The sequence below is a fragment of the Ochotona curzoniae genome, unplaced genomic scaffold (genome assembly GCF_017591425.1).
Source record: "Ochotona curzoniae isolate NIBS_2020 unplaced genomic scaffold, NIBS_Ocur_1.0 contig_517, whole genome shotgun sequence".
Taxonomy (NCBI): Eukaryota; Metazoa; Chordata; class Mammalia; order Lagomorpha; family Ochotonidae; genus Ochotona; species Ochotona curzoniae.
In genome coordinates this window covers 8,433,226-8,447,084 of record NW_024466454.1, presented here as the reverse complement: position 1 = coordinate 8,447,084, position 13,859 = coordinate 8,433,226, and the positions used below count along the sequence as shown (strand labels likewise).

The window sequence follows — 13,859 nt, the reverse complement described above, 5'->3', positions numbered from 1 at the left end:
ACTAATGACTTCAGCCTGGCCTAGCCTCGGTTGTTGTGTACATTGGACAATAAACTGGTGGATGGCAGATCTCCTGTCTATCTGTGTGTGTCTTTCTCTCTCTGACTTACAGAGAGAGAGAGAGAATGAATGAATGAATGGAGGAGAATGAAAGGAAAAAAAGGTGGAAAGATATCAACTGGAGCTATCATCAGCTGGAGGCTCAGATGGGGTTGGCCAATCCATTTCCAGCCCAGTTAATTTACATGACTGTTTGTGGAAGGACTCAGCTTGATACCGATTGGCAGGTAGCCATAGTTCTTCATCAAGTATACTTTACCATAAGGATGATTGAGTGTCCATATAGCAGAACAGCTGGCCTCCTGCACAAGAGATGTAAGAGAAAACAAGGCAGAAATTACTTTGTCTGTTTATAATCTATCTTTGGAAGTGACATTCCATCACTTCTGCCATATCCATTGGCCACACAAAGCAGCTTTGATATAATATGGGAAGGAACTACATAAGAAGTATGCATATTAATAGGCCCAGCACAGTAGCCTAGTGGCTAAAGTCCTCACTTTGAGCGTGCCGGGTTCCCAAATGGACATTGGTTCATATCCTGGTGGCCCCACTTCACCATCCTGTTCCCTGCTTTTGGCCTGGGAAAGCAGTTGAGGATGGCCCAAAGCCTTGGGACCCTGCACCTGTGTGGGAGACCTGGAAGAGGCTCCTGGCTCCTGACTTCGGACTGGCTCAGCTCTGGCTGTTGCAGCCACTTGGAGAGTGAATCATTGGATGGAAGATCTTCATTTCTGTCTTTCTTCCTCTGTGTATATCTGACTTTCCAATAAAAATTAAAAATAGTGAAAAACTGTAAGGATTTTAAAAAAAGAAGTATGGATATTAAGAGATATCTTGGCAGCTGGTTACCATATTCTTATTCTAGGAGAAGAAATTTAGAATCAATGTATTTCCCTTTATATAGTACCTCTCTCTTCCATATCATCTTGTCATTCACAGCCTAAAGTCCAAGGATAGCATTGAAAAGCTTCTTTGATTCTGTAATCTATGATCATATTTGACTCAGAGGCCTTGTTGTCACTCCATTGCAAGTAACTAGAGAACAGTTTACATATTACTATTTTTGTCTCCTCATCAAACACTTATTAGTTGTTGATTTTGATAGAGTAGTAAAAGGAATAAGAGGCAAAAAAAGAAATTGTTTTATGCATACATATATATACACCTGTAATGATAAACATGGTTATGTGTGCATCCATATAAACATAATGCATATTCTTGGAGTAGTGGGGAAGAAGCCCAGAGCTTAGGATCAGGAAGAAACACAAAAAAAGAAAGAGACTTCTTCCAGGATACCCCGTGATAAAAAGTCAGTGAAGGGGTAGACATTTCGTATAGTGTTCAGGAGAACACTAGGAACCTCACATCACATGTGAGAGTGCCTGGCTTTGAATCCTGGCTTAGAAAAAAAACATATTTTTATCTGATAGAGTTTCAGAGAGAAGCAAAGACAGGGAGAGGTCTTCCATCTACTGGTTTACTCCCCAGATGTTTGTAGTGACCAGAACTGAGCTGATCTAAAGCCAGAAGCTTCTTCCAAGTCTCCCACATGGGTGCAGGGACTCAAGGACTTGAGCCATTTTCTACTGCTTTCCCAGTCTATAAGCAAGGAACTGAATCAGAAATGGAATATCCTGAACATGGACCAAGGCCTTTATGAAATGCCAGTGCTGCAGACACAGGCTTGGCCTACTATGCTGTGGGGCCAGCCCCTTGGCATCACTTCTAATTCTAGCTTCCTACTAATGTTGCTGGGAAGTAGCAGGTGATAGCTCAAGTACTTGGGTCCCTAGAACCAAAGAGACACAGGTTGAGTTCCTGGTTTCTGCCCCAGCTGTTGAGGGCATTTAAGAACTAAAGTAGCATATGAGTGATCTCCCATCTCTCTTTGTTTCTCTGTCTGTCTGCCTTTCAAATATATGTTTCTGAATGTTTTAATATCTTTCTGTATACCCTTTAGCCTGATACAACCTACGTGTGTGAAGTGTGTGTGTGTATATATATATATATGCAGTACACATCTGTATGTACGTTTGTTTGAAATGAATGTGTTTCCTGAATGGAGAGGGGATTCCTCAGTGATTGCTTGGAGAGTGAAAGCCTTGCTTTGCTTGTGTCCGTTTTCCTCCCTGAAGTTTGGCTGTGATTCCTCCCAGTCCAATCCAAATTGTGTTTGTAGGAGCCAGAAAGTGCTGATCATACTTCAGAATGTGGGTAAATTGGACAGGTCCCCAGATCCCCAGAGCAACTGTCTTGTTTGTGGGTTGTGATCTATGATTCCCTTCATCTTGCATTTTTAGAAAGCCAACTAGTAATCAAATACTGTAGCAACTGTTTCCTTCTGTGTGGATTTCTCTCTCCCAAATTGCCTGGTATGTGGTAGGTTGGCTCCTTAGAAAAGTGACCTGAGATTGGTCGTCAGGTTCAGTATACCCATCAATGTGGTGGCTTTACCACATTTTCTGAGTCCTGATTTCAAAAAATTTACCATGTTAACCTTAGAAACAATCCAAGTGCCCTAGGAATGCCTTCATCTATTTTCTAAAATGTTTTTTCATCATTGAAAAATAACAAAGCATGGAAATCGTTTGTTTGTGTTGCCCCAGTTTGGGTTTGAAAACTATATACTAAATAGAAAGAAGACTTCTTTGTTGTTATTGTTGTTAAGTTATGGAATTTAGGAAGGGGAAAACGGTGCTGTTTGGGCCTATCAAATGAGAACAACTGATCCAGTATCCCAAATCTCTGAGGAAAGCCAAGTGTTTTCTCTGTCTAGCTGTCGTTCAAGTTTATGTTCAACCTTTTGGGTCAGACTCCATATCCACATCTGGAGGATAGAGGGCATGATGGTTTGAACTCAGCTGAATAGGACATATACTCTGCTCTCAGAGGCTTCATATTCCTTAGAGTAAGATGATATATGGATCGTAAGTAATGTTTAATGCCAGTTTAAAACTCATGAGTAAGTCAGGGGTTATGAAAATCTCTTAATCAGGGATATCCAGAAAGATTCTAATTCACTAAACCCTCACTAATGTAAATATAGTAATTGTTGTCTATTGCCGTGTAATGAACTAACCCACAGAGACTTGAAACAACCATCTCCCTTTATTTCTTTAGGATTCTGTGGCTTGAATACATTTTAGCAGAGACAGCTCCTCCCTGTTCCACAGGGTATCAGCTGGAGAGGCTCATCTGAGACTGGAGGGGCCAAAAATGGCTTTGTTTATATGTCTATCATTGCAACTAGTGTCGCTGGAGCATTTGGAGCTGCTTTGCTATGAGGATAGCTGGACTTTGTTACCAGTAGTCTAGGTTGAAGAGAGGAACGGTAGAAACTGTAGGCCTTTGAAGGGCTGGGCCCAAACATGGCGCAATCACATATACTGCAGTCTAGTGACCAGAGCAAGTCACTGGATCATCCCAGAGTCAAGATTCACTTCTTCATGAGAGGAGGGTTATAGTGGGAGGGATATTTTTGTGGCCATTTGTGTAATCTGCCACATTAGCTCAAAACAAATAATGCTTATCTAAAATCTAAAGAATAGGACCTTATTGTTTCGAATAGCACATTTGTGGTCATTGTCAAGGCTGGCTGTGTTGTCTAAGTGTGTGCTTCATATGTGAGACTCAGTAGGCATAGTCCCCTGTTTCTGACTATGCTTATCCCAGTTTAAATAAAGGTGATTTCTGCCAGGTTTGCATTGTGAGTTATTCTGCCAAGACAGAAGTGGTCCTCTTGGCTTTTCATCTGGTCCTCCTTCCCCTTTCTTTTTACTGCCTTTGCTCTTCATCATTTCTTTGTCCATGGAAACGTCCCTGCTCACTGAGGTTCCCACCTCTCTTTCTTATTTCAGGCGCTAAAACAGGTACAGATATCAGTGATGGTACCTGTGATCCTGGATTGTCTTCTCCAGCCTCCTACATGAACCCCTTCCCAGTGCTTCATCTCGTTGAGGACTTGAGGCTGGCCCTGGAGATGCTGGAGCTTCCTCAGGAGAGATCAGCCCTCTTGAGCCAGATCCCTGGCCCAACAGTTGCCTACATAAAGGAGTGGTTTGAGGGAAGCTTGGTGAGTAGGCTCATGGCCTGATTGGGGAACACAATCATGGAATGGCATCATGATCAGGGCTGTTAACACATCCAGCCTTTTCTTGTTTCTCACTCAGTTTTGGCTAGACCCTTCTAAATGATCCTTCTCAGCAGAAGTGTAGACCCTAGCCAACCAGCTTAAGCTGAACTCTCTGTTGCTGTGGTCTGTAGTCATTACCTCCTGGGAAGAAGCCAGAACTAAAGAAGGGTAAACATGGGAGGCAAGGGTTGTGACATGGGAGTTAAGACACCGTCTGCAGTACCACCAACCGATATTGGCACCAGTTTGAGTTCAGGCTGCTAAATTTATGATCCAGATCCAAATGCCCATACATGCACATAGGAAAGCAGCGGAGGACAGCCCGAGTGCTTGAGCCCCTGAGCCCACATAGGAGACTGCCCGACCCACCTCTGTACATTGTAGCCATTTGGGGAGTGAACCCATGGGTAAAAGATATTCTATTTCTTTCTCTCTCTGTGTGTGTAGCTCTACATTTAAAATGAAGCAAATATTAAAAAAAACAAAGAAGGGTAAATCTGGAAGACACCTGCCCCAACCCAACAGACACATAACCATCTCTTCCTCAGTGATATGAATTACTTACTGACTTGTAATCCCTGCCTGGAGTTTCTACCCTCAATTGAACTCTTGTTTCTTGCCACAAATAGAGCTAGTTTACTTCTTTCATTTCTTCATTTGTGCTCCTGTTCCTTGCCCTAGGACTACGCTCTGTCCCTAGAGTAGATAGTAGGCTTGCTGAGTTTTCCTCTCCTGCTCACTTTAGCTCAGGCCTATAAACCTGCTTGGCATTACGGGAAGTAGATGAATAAGCAGAGCTATAACCATCGTATGCTTTGGTGACCTTATCTATTTCTCTGTGGAGACAAGCAGCTCGAACTTAAGATACTAGTCATATCTGGGAATGGGTGAGGTGAGGGACTAGTCCATGGAGGAGGTGATCTGGGAAACCAGAGAAAGGAAATGTGCGATTGCCTAAGCTGAGTTTGTGGATGAAGACTGGGATTCAGTCTGCCGCAGCTAGTTTCCTACACATCTGATTCAAAACTGGAAAGAGTAAGTAAAGATGGGAGGGCAGGAACAGGAGCATTCAGGTGGGAGGGAGGGCTGATGCTGAAGACCATCTCATAGGAAGGCCTTGTCACTTTTGATTAGACAGGCTATGTTCCAGATGTTCCACCCTACTTTCTGTTCTGGTGGCTTCTGTCAAGAATGTCTCATCGCCCTGCTGCTTATGAACACTGAGCAATACTTCATCATATCCATTATACATGTTATTTAATATTTTCATTAGATGGGTGTCTGTCTGCTGTTCTGTGTAATATGCCTATGCCAGCATGGTGTGTAGAATAAGATGTCTGTTTACACAAACTGGTTGATTGTGGATAGAATCCATGTTATAAACTAGCTCACCTTAATATGGGTGAGCATCCTGGATTATTCAGGTGTGCCAAACCTAATCATAAAGGTCCTTGTAAGAGCCTCCAGTACTATTCCCTGGGACCTCTTGTTCTCGCCCTCTCAGTTCTGCTCAGGACCTTATCAAGAGATTCACTGAGGTGTCTTTTCAAGCAAAAACCCTAATTATGGCAAACACATGTCTATCTCACTATATTTTGCTGTGGCAACACGTGTTAATTTCCATGGCCATTTGTTAATGTCAACAGATTGCTTTTAATCTTTTGCTAGTATCTGGCATTGTTGCAGTGAAAAATTTTGTCTAGAACTGTTTTTCTTTAGATTCTTCCTGAAAGTACAGAGTCCAAATAGAGTTTTTACTAAAATATAGGATCTCCAGTTTAATATGATTTTAGATAAACTACAAATTTTTTCAAAGATTTATTGATTTATTTGAAAGAATAACAGAGAGAGATATATATTCTATCCACTCATTCACTCCCCAGATGGCCACAATGGCCAGGGCTAAGCTAGGCCAAAGCCAGGAGCTTCATCAGCTTCTTCCACATGAGTGATAGGGGCCCTGGTACTTGGAACATCTTGTGCTGCCTTCCCTAGGCTACCAACAAGGAGCTGGATAGGAATTCGGGCTGCTGGGGCATGAACTGATACCCATACGTGATATTGGCATTATAAGCAGTGGCTTTACTCACTCTGTAATGCCCTGTGTCCATTACTGGCTTTAGAAAAGGACAGAGACCTGACCTAGTGCAATTGCTGTATCCTAAAGTGTGATAAGCCTTTACTATGTTACAATACAGCAGGAAAACCTACTGCTTTCCCAACCATTAGCAGGGAACTGGATCAGAAGTAGAACAGTTGGGACATGAACCAGTTTCCAGATCACAGGCAGCAGTTTAACCCCTGGCACCATAGTGCATAGTGCATGCCTCCTAAACACTGTGCTGAGTCTGGTAACTCTAACCCCAAAGTGTTAATATCTCTAAGGCTTTTGTCACATTTTCTGCTTCTCAGAAAGATTTTATTCATTTACATTTTGGTTGGCAGAGTGCGAGGTAAGTCTGTCACACTCATCCTGATAACAAACAGTCATCAAAATGTAAAAATAGTGTTACTAATTTCATAGGACAAACTGTTTTCTTCTTGTGCCTGCATTTCTTTTTTAGTCAGAAGGCTAAATAAATCTGTTTTTGTTTCTTAATATTCCTCTCTATAGTCTCTAAACTTTTAATATCATACTTTATCTTGCACAAAATAATTCTTCATATTTACTTGTTCAATGTACAGTGTTTTCCTAATATAAGATATTAAAATATACGAACATGAAAGATTTTTAAAGGATGGGTAAATAATTATTCTACTGCTTTCTTCTGCCATAACCCAAGAGATCATCTTTGAGCCCCTTATGTGGCCTCCCCTACCCCACACTAGTCTGCTTAGATCCTAGGTTCTTTTCTCTATTAGGGTTTCAGGTGGTTTTTTTTTTTTTTTAATTTTAACATAAAATTAGCACATTTTAAATATTTCACAATACAGATTTAGGAGGATAATTTCTTACATATTTGAATGACCCTACATAGTCCTTTGATATTTTTGTGGCATACATTTTCTTACTTTGTTTTAAAAAGCTGTTTATGGTGCTTTTTGAAGCGTAGAATTTCCAGACTGGGATTACTTTTATCAGTCTTTCCTGTTTCAGTTTTTTCTTTTCCTTTTAGTCCTGCAGAAGCCAAGCTCAGCTCAAGCCACTATTCATCAGTATCTTCCTCCAGTAGACTGTGGTTTATTTTTGTCATACAGTTAATGCTAATTCATCAACAATATTTCTAGTGTGTTGTGTGAAAAGATCAAATTTTGAAACAGTCTTTGCAAAATTTTAAACTATTTTCGAGCCAAAGGCAGCCAATATGGTTTCTAGAAAACAGCTTGTGTTTAGATTTGTAAGTCTGTTTAGATTTGCAGATCTGTTATATGGGTTATTTACAATGGCTTGAAGATGGTTTCCTTTTGGGAAAGGACGTCCCTGACAATTATCACATTCATAAATCTTTTAGAGTAATTATGGCCATCAGCAACCCATGAATGGTGCACTTTTAGGGGGTCAGAAGTTCATATAAACATTCCAAGATAGGAAAGCTAATGTTAAGGTTTTGATTCTTAGCAGAAATGTCCTGTCTGTATTTTAGGTTTTCTAGACCTGAAGTTATTTTCTGCTGTGACTGTGTATGCATTCCATACAAGGTCTTATCTATTGGGAAATAATTCAGAGCAGTGAGAAAACTAAGCTAGTATTTCATATTGCTACTTTAAGTTAGAAACTCAGGCTACTCAGACTTTGGTCTATGGCCCAGGAACTTTGGTAGCACCTGGAATCCTGTGAAAAAATGCAAATTGTAAATCCCCATCCCATAGCTCTAGATAATTCATATGCACATTATTTAAGTTTAAGAACTGCTTTGAATCTCAGCGACTCACTTGCACTGTTTTTTTAAATCATGTAAATTAGGATTCAGTTTGGAAATAGTGAGGTAGCTTGAGGGATTGGTCAGAATTGTCCAGCTCTTTCATGATTTCTGTCCCCTCTTACATGTCTGTTGCATTTTTCTCTGCAGACACACTGACATATGTCTCAGAGTTAATCCCTCATAACACTGCCTGCGTGGTCCAGCGCTGCCTCTGACATCTGTACCAATTAAATACCTTCTCTAAAAAAGTAGTATAAACAGGAGGAAGTTTATACATTGCTACAAGATGTCCACAGGCTGGGTGGTCTCAGGATTAAATCAATGGCTCTGGCTGACCTTAAGGCCTCTGGTTCTTCCTGTCTTTCTGCCCCACCATCCTTGGCAATCAGCTTTAGCTACTGGAGCTCCAAGCAACATGTTTCAACACAGACACAACTATACAATTTTGTCTAGAGGTAGGGAGTAGTGTTTTTATTTTATCTTTTTTTTTTAAAAAGGCTTCTTTATTTTTATTTGTTAGATTTTATAAAGGAGCAAGAGTGGCGGGGGCGGGGGAGAGACAAAAAAAAAAAAAGAGAGAGAGAGAAGGGTCTTTCACCTGCTGGTTTAATTCCCAGATGTCCACAGTGGCCAAAGATAAGCTTATCTGAAGCTGGGAGCCAGGACTTCTTCCATGTGAGTGTAGTGCCCAAGGACCTGAGGCATCCTCCCCTGCTTTCCTAGACCGCAAGCAGGGAGCTGGTTGGAAGTAAGCAGCTAGGACAGGAACTGGCACCTGTATGGGCTGCTGACACCACAGCGCAGAAGATTAAGCTGCCGTATCACTGCACTGGCCCTTGTTTTTTTTCTTCTGCTTTTTAAATTAAGAGGGGACTCTTCCTCCAAAACTGCCAAGCAGATTTCCATTGAGTTCCAGCGACAAACTTTGTTTACAAGTGTATAATCTAGCTGCACAGGAGGCTTGAAAAACAGATGTTGGCACATTCATTTGCTGTAGCAGGAGAAGGTGCAGAAAAATGAAGGCCCCTTAGGAAGATGGCTAGAGTAACTACCTCCATAGTGTTTCAGCCTTTTGTTCTTGTTGACTGACCAATTTTGTCCATATTTCCTCCATTTGTACTAAAAAACAAAACCTCAGATTTTTTTTAAAAGATTTGTTTATTTTTATTTGAAAGGCAGATTTACAAAAAGAAGGAGAAAGGAGAGAGAGATCTTCCAGCCATTATTTTATTCCCCAAAAGGCTGCAGTGACTGGAGCTGAGTCAGTCTAAGGTCAGGAGTCAGGATCTTCTTCCACGTCTAGTGGATCTTCCATGTCTAGTGAATCTAGTGGATCCGTGTCTAATTGAGTCTTCTTCCACGTGTAGTGTCTCAAGGCTTTGGGCCATTCTCTACTGCCCCTCCAGGACAAAAGTAGGGAGCTAGATGGTAAGTAGAGCAGCCGGGACACAAACCAGTGCTTATCTGGGTTTGTTCTTGGAGGTATAAGATGAGTCAGTTGAACCATTATGCTGGACCTAACTTCAAATTTCTTTCTTTTTTTTTTTTAAGATTTATTTATTTATTGGAAAGTCAGATATACAGAGAGGAGGAGAGATACAGAGGGGAAGATCTTCCATCCGATGATTCACTCCCCAAGTGAGCGCAACGGTCAATGCTATGCTGATCCAAAGCCAGGATCCAGGAACTTCTTCAAGGTCTCCCACATGGGTGCAGGGTCCCAAAACTCTGTGCTGTCCTCGACTGCTTTCCCAGGCCACAAGCAGGGAGCTGGATGGAAAGTGGAGCTGCCGGGACTGGCGCCCATATGGGATCCCGGGGCGTTCAAGGTGAGGACTTTAGCCACTAGGCCACTGAGCTGGGCCCATAACTCGTAGTTTTTAAACGAAGTCCTCCAGGATGATGAGAAAATGCTAAGTGCAAAAGAAATCAGATTTTAATATTTTTGTTTTATTTACCACAACTATGCATTATCTGCCCTACAGGGATTGGGTGACTTACTCAAAGGACCATTGATGTGGCCAATGGGGGAGGATCATGTGGTAGGAAATGTGGCCTCTTGTTCATCAGGGAATGTGGGTCTTCAGGCTCCAGGTACGGATGGTCCATGAGAAAAATAGGCTGCTAAGGAAGCAGCTGCATGCACAGGAGAGGAACTGCTGGTTAGCAGGACAAACAGGACTAGACCAGTCCCTCTCTGTGTCTTCAGTGAAAAGGGCACTCCTGGCCTTAGTACATGAGAGAAGGTAGCTGTGTTTCTTTAAAGTAGGACAGGTTCCTTCTCTGCTGGGTCTTGGCAAGGCTAAACAAGAACCCTGTTGGCCAGGATTCACTATCTGGAAACTATTGCAAACAGGCCAGGCTCATCTAAAGACCCAGAAGAGAGATGGGCCCAGCGCGGGGGTGCAAGTGGTTAAGGTCCTCGCCTTGCGCGCCCGGGATCCCATATGGGCGCCCGTTCTAATCCTGGCAGCTCCGCTTCCCATCCAGCTCCCTGCTTGTGGCCCGGGAAAGCAGTCGAGGACAGCCCAAAGCTTTGGGACCCTGCACCCACGTGGGATACCCGGAAAAAGTTCCCGGCTTCAGATCGGCATAGCATCGGCCGTTGCGCTCACTTGGGGAGTGAATCATCGGACGGAAGATCTTCCTCTCTGTCTCTCCTCTCTGTATATCCGCCTTTCCAATAAAAAAAAATAATAATAAAAATAAATCTTTAAAAAAAAAAAAGACCCAGAAGAGAGGCTGCTGTTGTGGCACGGTGGTTTAAGTCTCTGCTTGGAATGCTCTGCATCCCATATTGGAGTACCAGTTCAAATCCTTGCTGTTCGTTTCCAGAAGGCAGCAGAAAATGGTCCAAATATTTGAATCCTTTCATTCACATGGGTGACTGAATGGAGTTTTTGGCTCCCTGTTTTGGCTTGGCCCAACCCTAGCAATTGTGGCTATTTTTGGAGTAAACCAGCTGATAGACGATCTCTTTCTCTGTGTCTTTAAAGTAAGAATTTTTTTTTTTTAAATTTATAATTTAAAGGCTCAATAGAGAAGATTTGCCCAGATTCAGTAGAACTAAGTTTTCAGCACTCTGGAGCCTAAGCAAGTACCCTGCCTGATGGGAATAAGCAAAGTTGTCCCTTGGTATCTACTTTGAATCATGTTTAGATTATTCACAGTTCATAATAATAGTAGAAATGCTAGATAAATAGGTGTACTATAGTAATGTATAGGGAATGATTGCAATAAATTCTACCTATTCAGGTGAAATTTTTTCCTGAATATTTTTAAAATACTCATTTTTATGTGAAAGGCAGATTTTACAGAGAGAGAAGGAGAGAGACGGTCTTCCATCTGCTGATTCACCCACCAAATGACTGCAATAGCCAGAACTGAGCTGATCCGAATATGGGAGCCAGGAGCTTCTTCTGGGTCTTCACATGGGTGCAGGAGCCCAAGGACTAGGCCCATTGTCCTCTGCTTTACCAAGCCACAAGTAGGGAGCTGGATTGCAGAGGAGTAGCAGGGACACGAATTGGTGTCCATATGGGATGCCAGTGTCATAGGGTGGAGGGTTAGCTTGCTGTGCCACCACACTGGCACCTCCTGAATATTTTTATTCCATGGTTTGCTGACGTCACGGATGCAGAACCCACAGATATAGACAGAATAGGAAAAAGTGAACTTCACATCTGGAAGGGTATGTGTCAGGCTGTCTGAGCTGAGGATGCCATCTGGGGTTTAATGAAGCAAAGAACAAAGAGTGCCTATTCCCTTGGTCTGGGAACAAGCAAGTTTCTTGAAGTCTAAGGTTATCTGGATCCCACCCTCCACATAGACATTGGTGAGGCTGTCCTGTCCTGTCGTGCAGCCACAGTGTTTTATTCTCAGGAGGTGGGAAGGCGCTCTTTCATGTGTAGCAGTGTGGCCAAACTGAGCATCATTGTTTACAGGCGCTGAAGCTAAGGCTCTGGGTAGGAGCTTGAGGTGACGTTATTGTGATGGGAATGGAGTCAAGTTCCAGAAAGGAACAGCCTCCTTCTACCCTCTTCTCCCCACCACATACCGCATCTTGCCTCACCTGTGTTGATTGTAGCCAAGTACAGTATGAAACCCCCAGAAGAGTGCAGCAGTTTCAGGTCAAGAACCCCTGAACTTTACCACAAGTTCCTGAGGACCAGAGAGGTGTTCACCAAAGGCCCCGACATGTTCCCACAGCCAAGAGGGAGCTGGTGTCACTGCAGATTCTAATAACATTTTGGCTATGCCATGAGTATGGCTTTCCCACATTCTGGAAGGGTAGTGTCTATTCCTCTACACTTGCTTGGCTTGAATGGGTTTAAGTTAGTTAGGAGGTGAAGGACTAATCCGCAGAGAGGTTAGCAAGCCACATTCCTATGAGCCATACAGGCTGGAGATGAACACCTGCTTAGAAGGGGTAGATCTAGCCTAGTGCTTGTGTCAGATCTTTGTGTGATGCCCCAAAAGACACCAGAGCCATTTGAGTGTCTAGATGGAGTCAGCTATAGATGCTTTGCTAATAGTCTGGTACATACACCCCACATCTCTCAAGTGACTTGTTTGGCTGTTTTAATACATTTTGGATATGGGCCAATAGGATCCTTGGTGAAAGTCCAAGGTGGAGTCCAAGAAGGGGGCAGGCAAATTCATCAACAGCAGCAGAGTAAGGACAAAATAGGATAGAACTAGATAGGTAGGGGTAATAGCTTGGCAGACCTCCAGAGATGTAGTGGTTGGGGTTCCTTTTTGGAGCCAAGATATATAGAGAAAGTGAAGCCACCCAGCAGGAAACCAAGCTTTCCTGTTGGAAGGTTGCAGGTGTTCTGGTCAGTATGGTCAGACAGGTGAAGCAAACCAGGCAGGGTGAGGCAGCCTGAAAGTTAAAAGACCAGGGCATTACCCTGGCTTGTCCATCCACTTGTGAGCTGTTTTGAGGGGAATTCTGCCCTCTGGTACACAGCCTCCCCGTTAGAGATGGCAGTGGAGTTTGCCAGAGTCTGCGAGATCTGGTCAGGTGTTGAAATCTGCAGTGTGCTCCAGGGGGCTGTGCACAGAGGCCTCTATGTAGGCACCAGTCTCTGCCTCTCTCAGTTCAGACTTACTGGTTTCCAGAGTGGAAACAGGTCCTACTTCAAGAGCAATAAAGAGGCCTGTCTGAATGGGCAACTTTCTTTAGGCTTTGCTGGGTTGGAGATGAAGTCCCCATCTAAAGTGTGTACTCACTTCTCACATCCATTGTTCAATGCCAGCCCCCTTACTTCCCCTTAATGAAGTCAAGGGACAAAGAGTGAAAGGAGGGGATGTGGCCACCCCACTCCTGCTCCAAACCACCTGTCACAGATGGTGGCTTCTTCAGCTCCAGGCTCCTGTAACAAAGCTCACTGGGTTCCTGCCAGAGTCAGTTCACACCCTTTCATTCTTGCCAAGGAGACAAATCTGTTTACCATATTGAAAAGCCAGAGGAGTTGGAAATAAAAGGCAGTGGGGAAAATGCTGTTTTATGAATTATAAATTTTTAAAATTTATTTTTCTTGTCATGTGATTGCTTTTTTTTCTTGTCATGTGATTCCTTTATGAACCTCTCATTACTTCACCTAGGGTGGTGGGGAACAAAAAGGTATAAGCATGTCGAACATTTTAATTTCTAAAAACTGCATGCAGGAGTTTTATAGGAACATCTTTCCTCCATATCTTAAAAGAAACAATGAGATGTGGTGCTCATTTTTGAGAAAATGAAAAGAAGAACCTGAGTGAGTGAGTGTCCCGTTGTTTCCTTCCTCCCAGTGCTT

The 13,859-nt window shown here is 42.9% G+C and overlaps 1 protein-coding gene across 2 annotated transcripts in view; it reads left to right on the top strand.

Annotated features, from left to right (window-relative positions):
* The window catches only part of LOC121162243 (liprin-beta-2), a 121,378-nt gene that overhangs the window by 21,276 nt on the left and 86,243 nt on the right, over positions 1-13,859 (top strand). For both annotated transcript variants that reach the window (XM_040989171.1, XM_040989172.1), the window contains exon 2: positions 3,921-4,135. In XM_040989171.1, the coding sequence (XP_040845105.1) occupies positions 3,921-4,135 (215 nt within the window). The remainder of the gene's footprint in view (positions 1-3,920; positions 4,136-13,859) is intronic.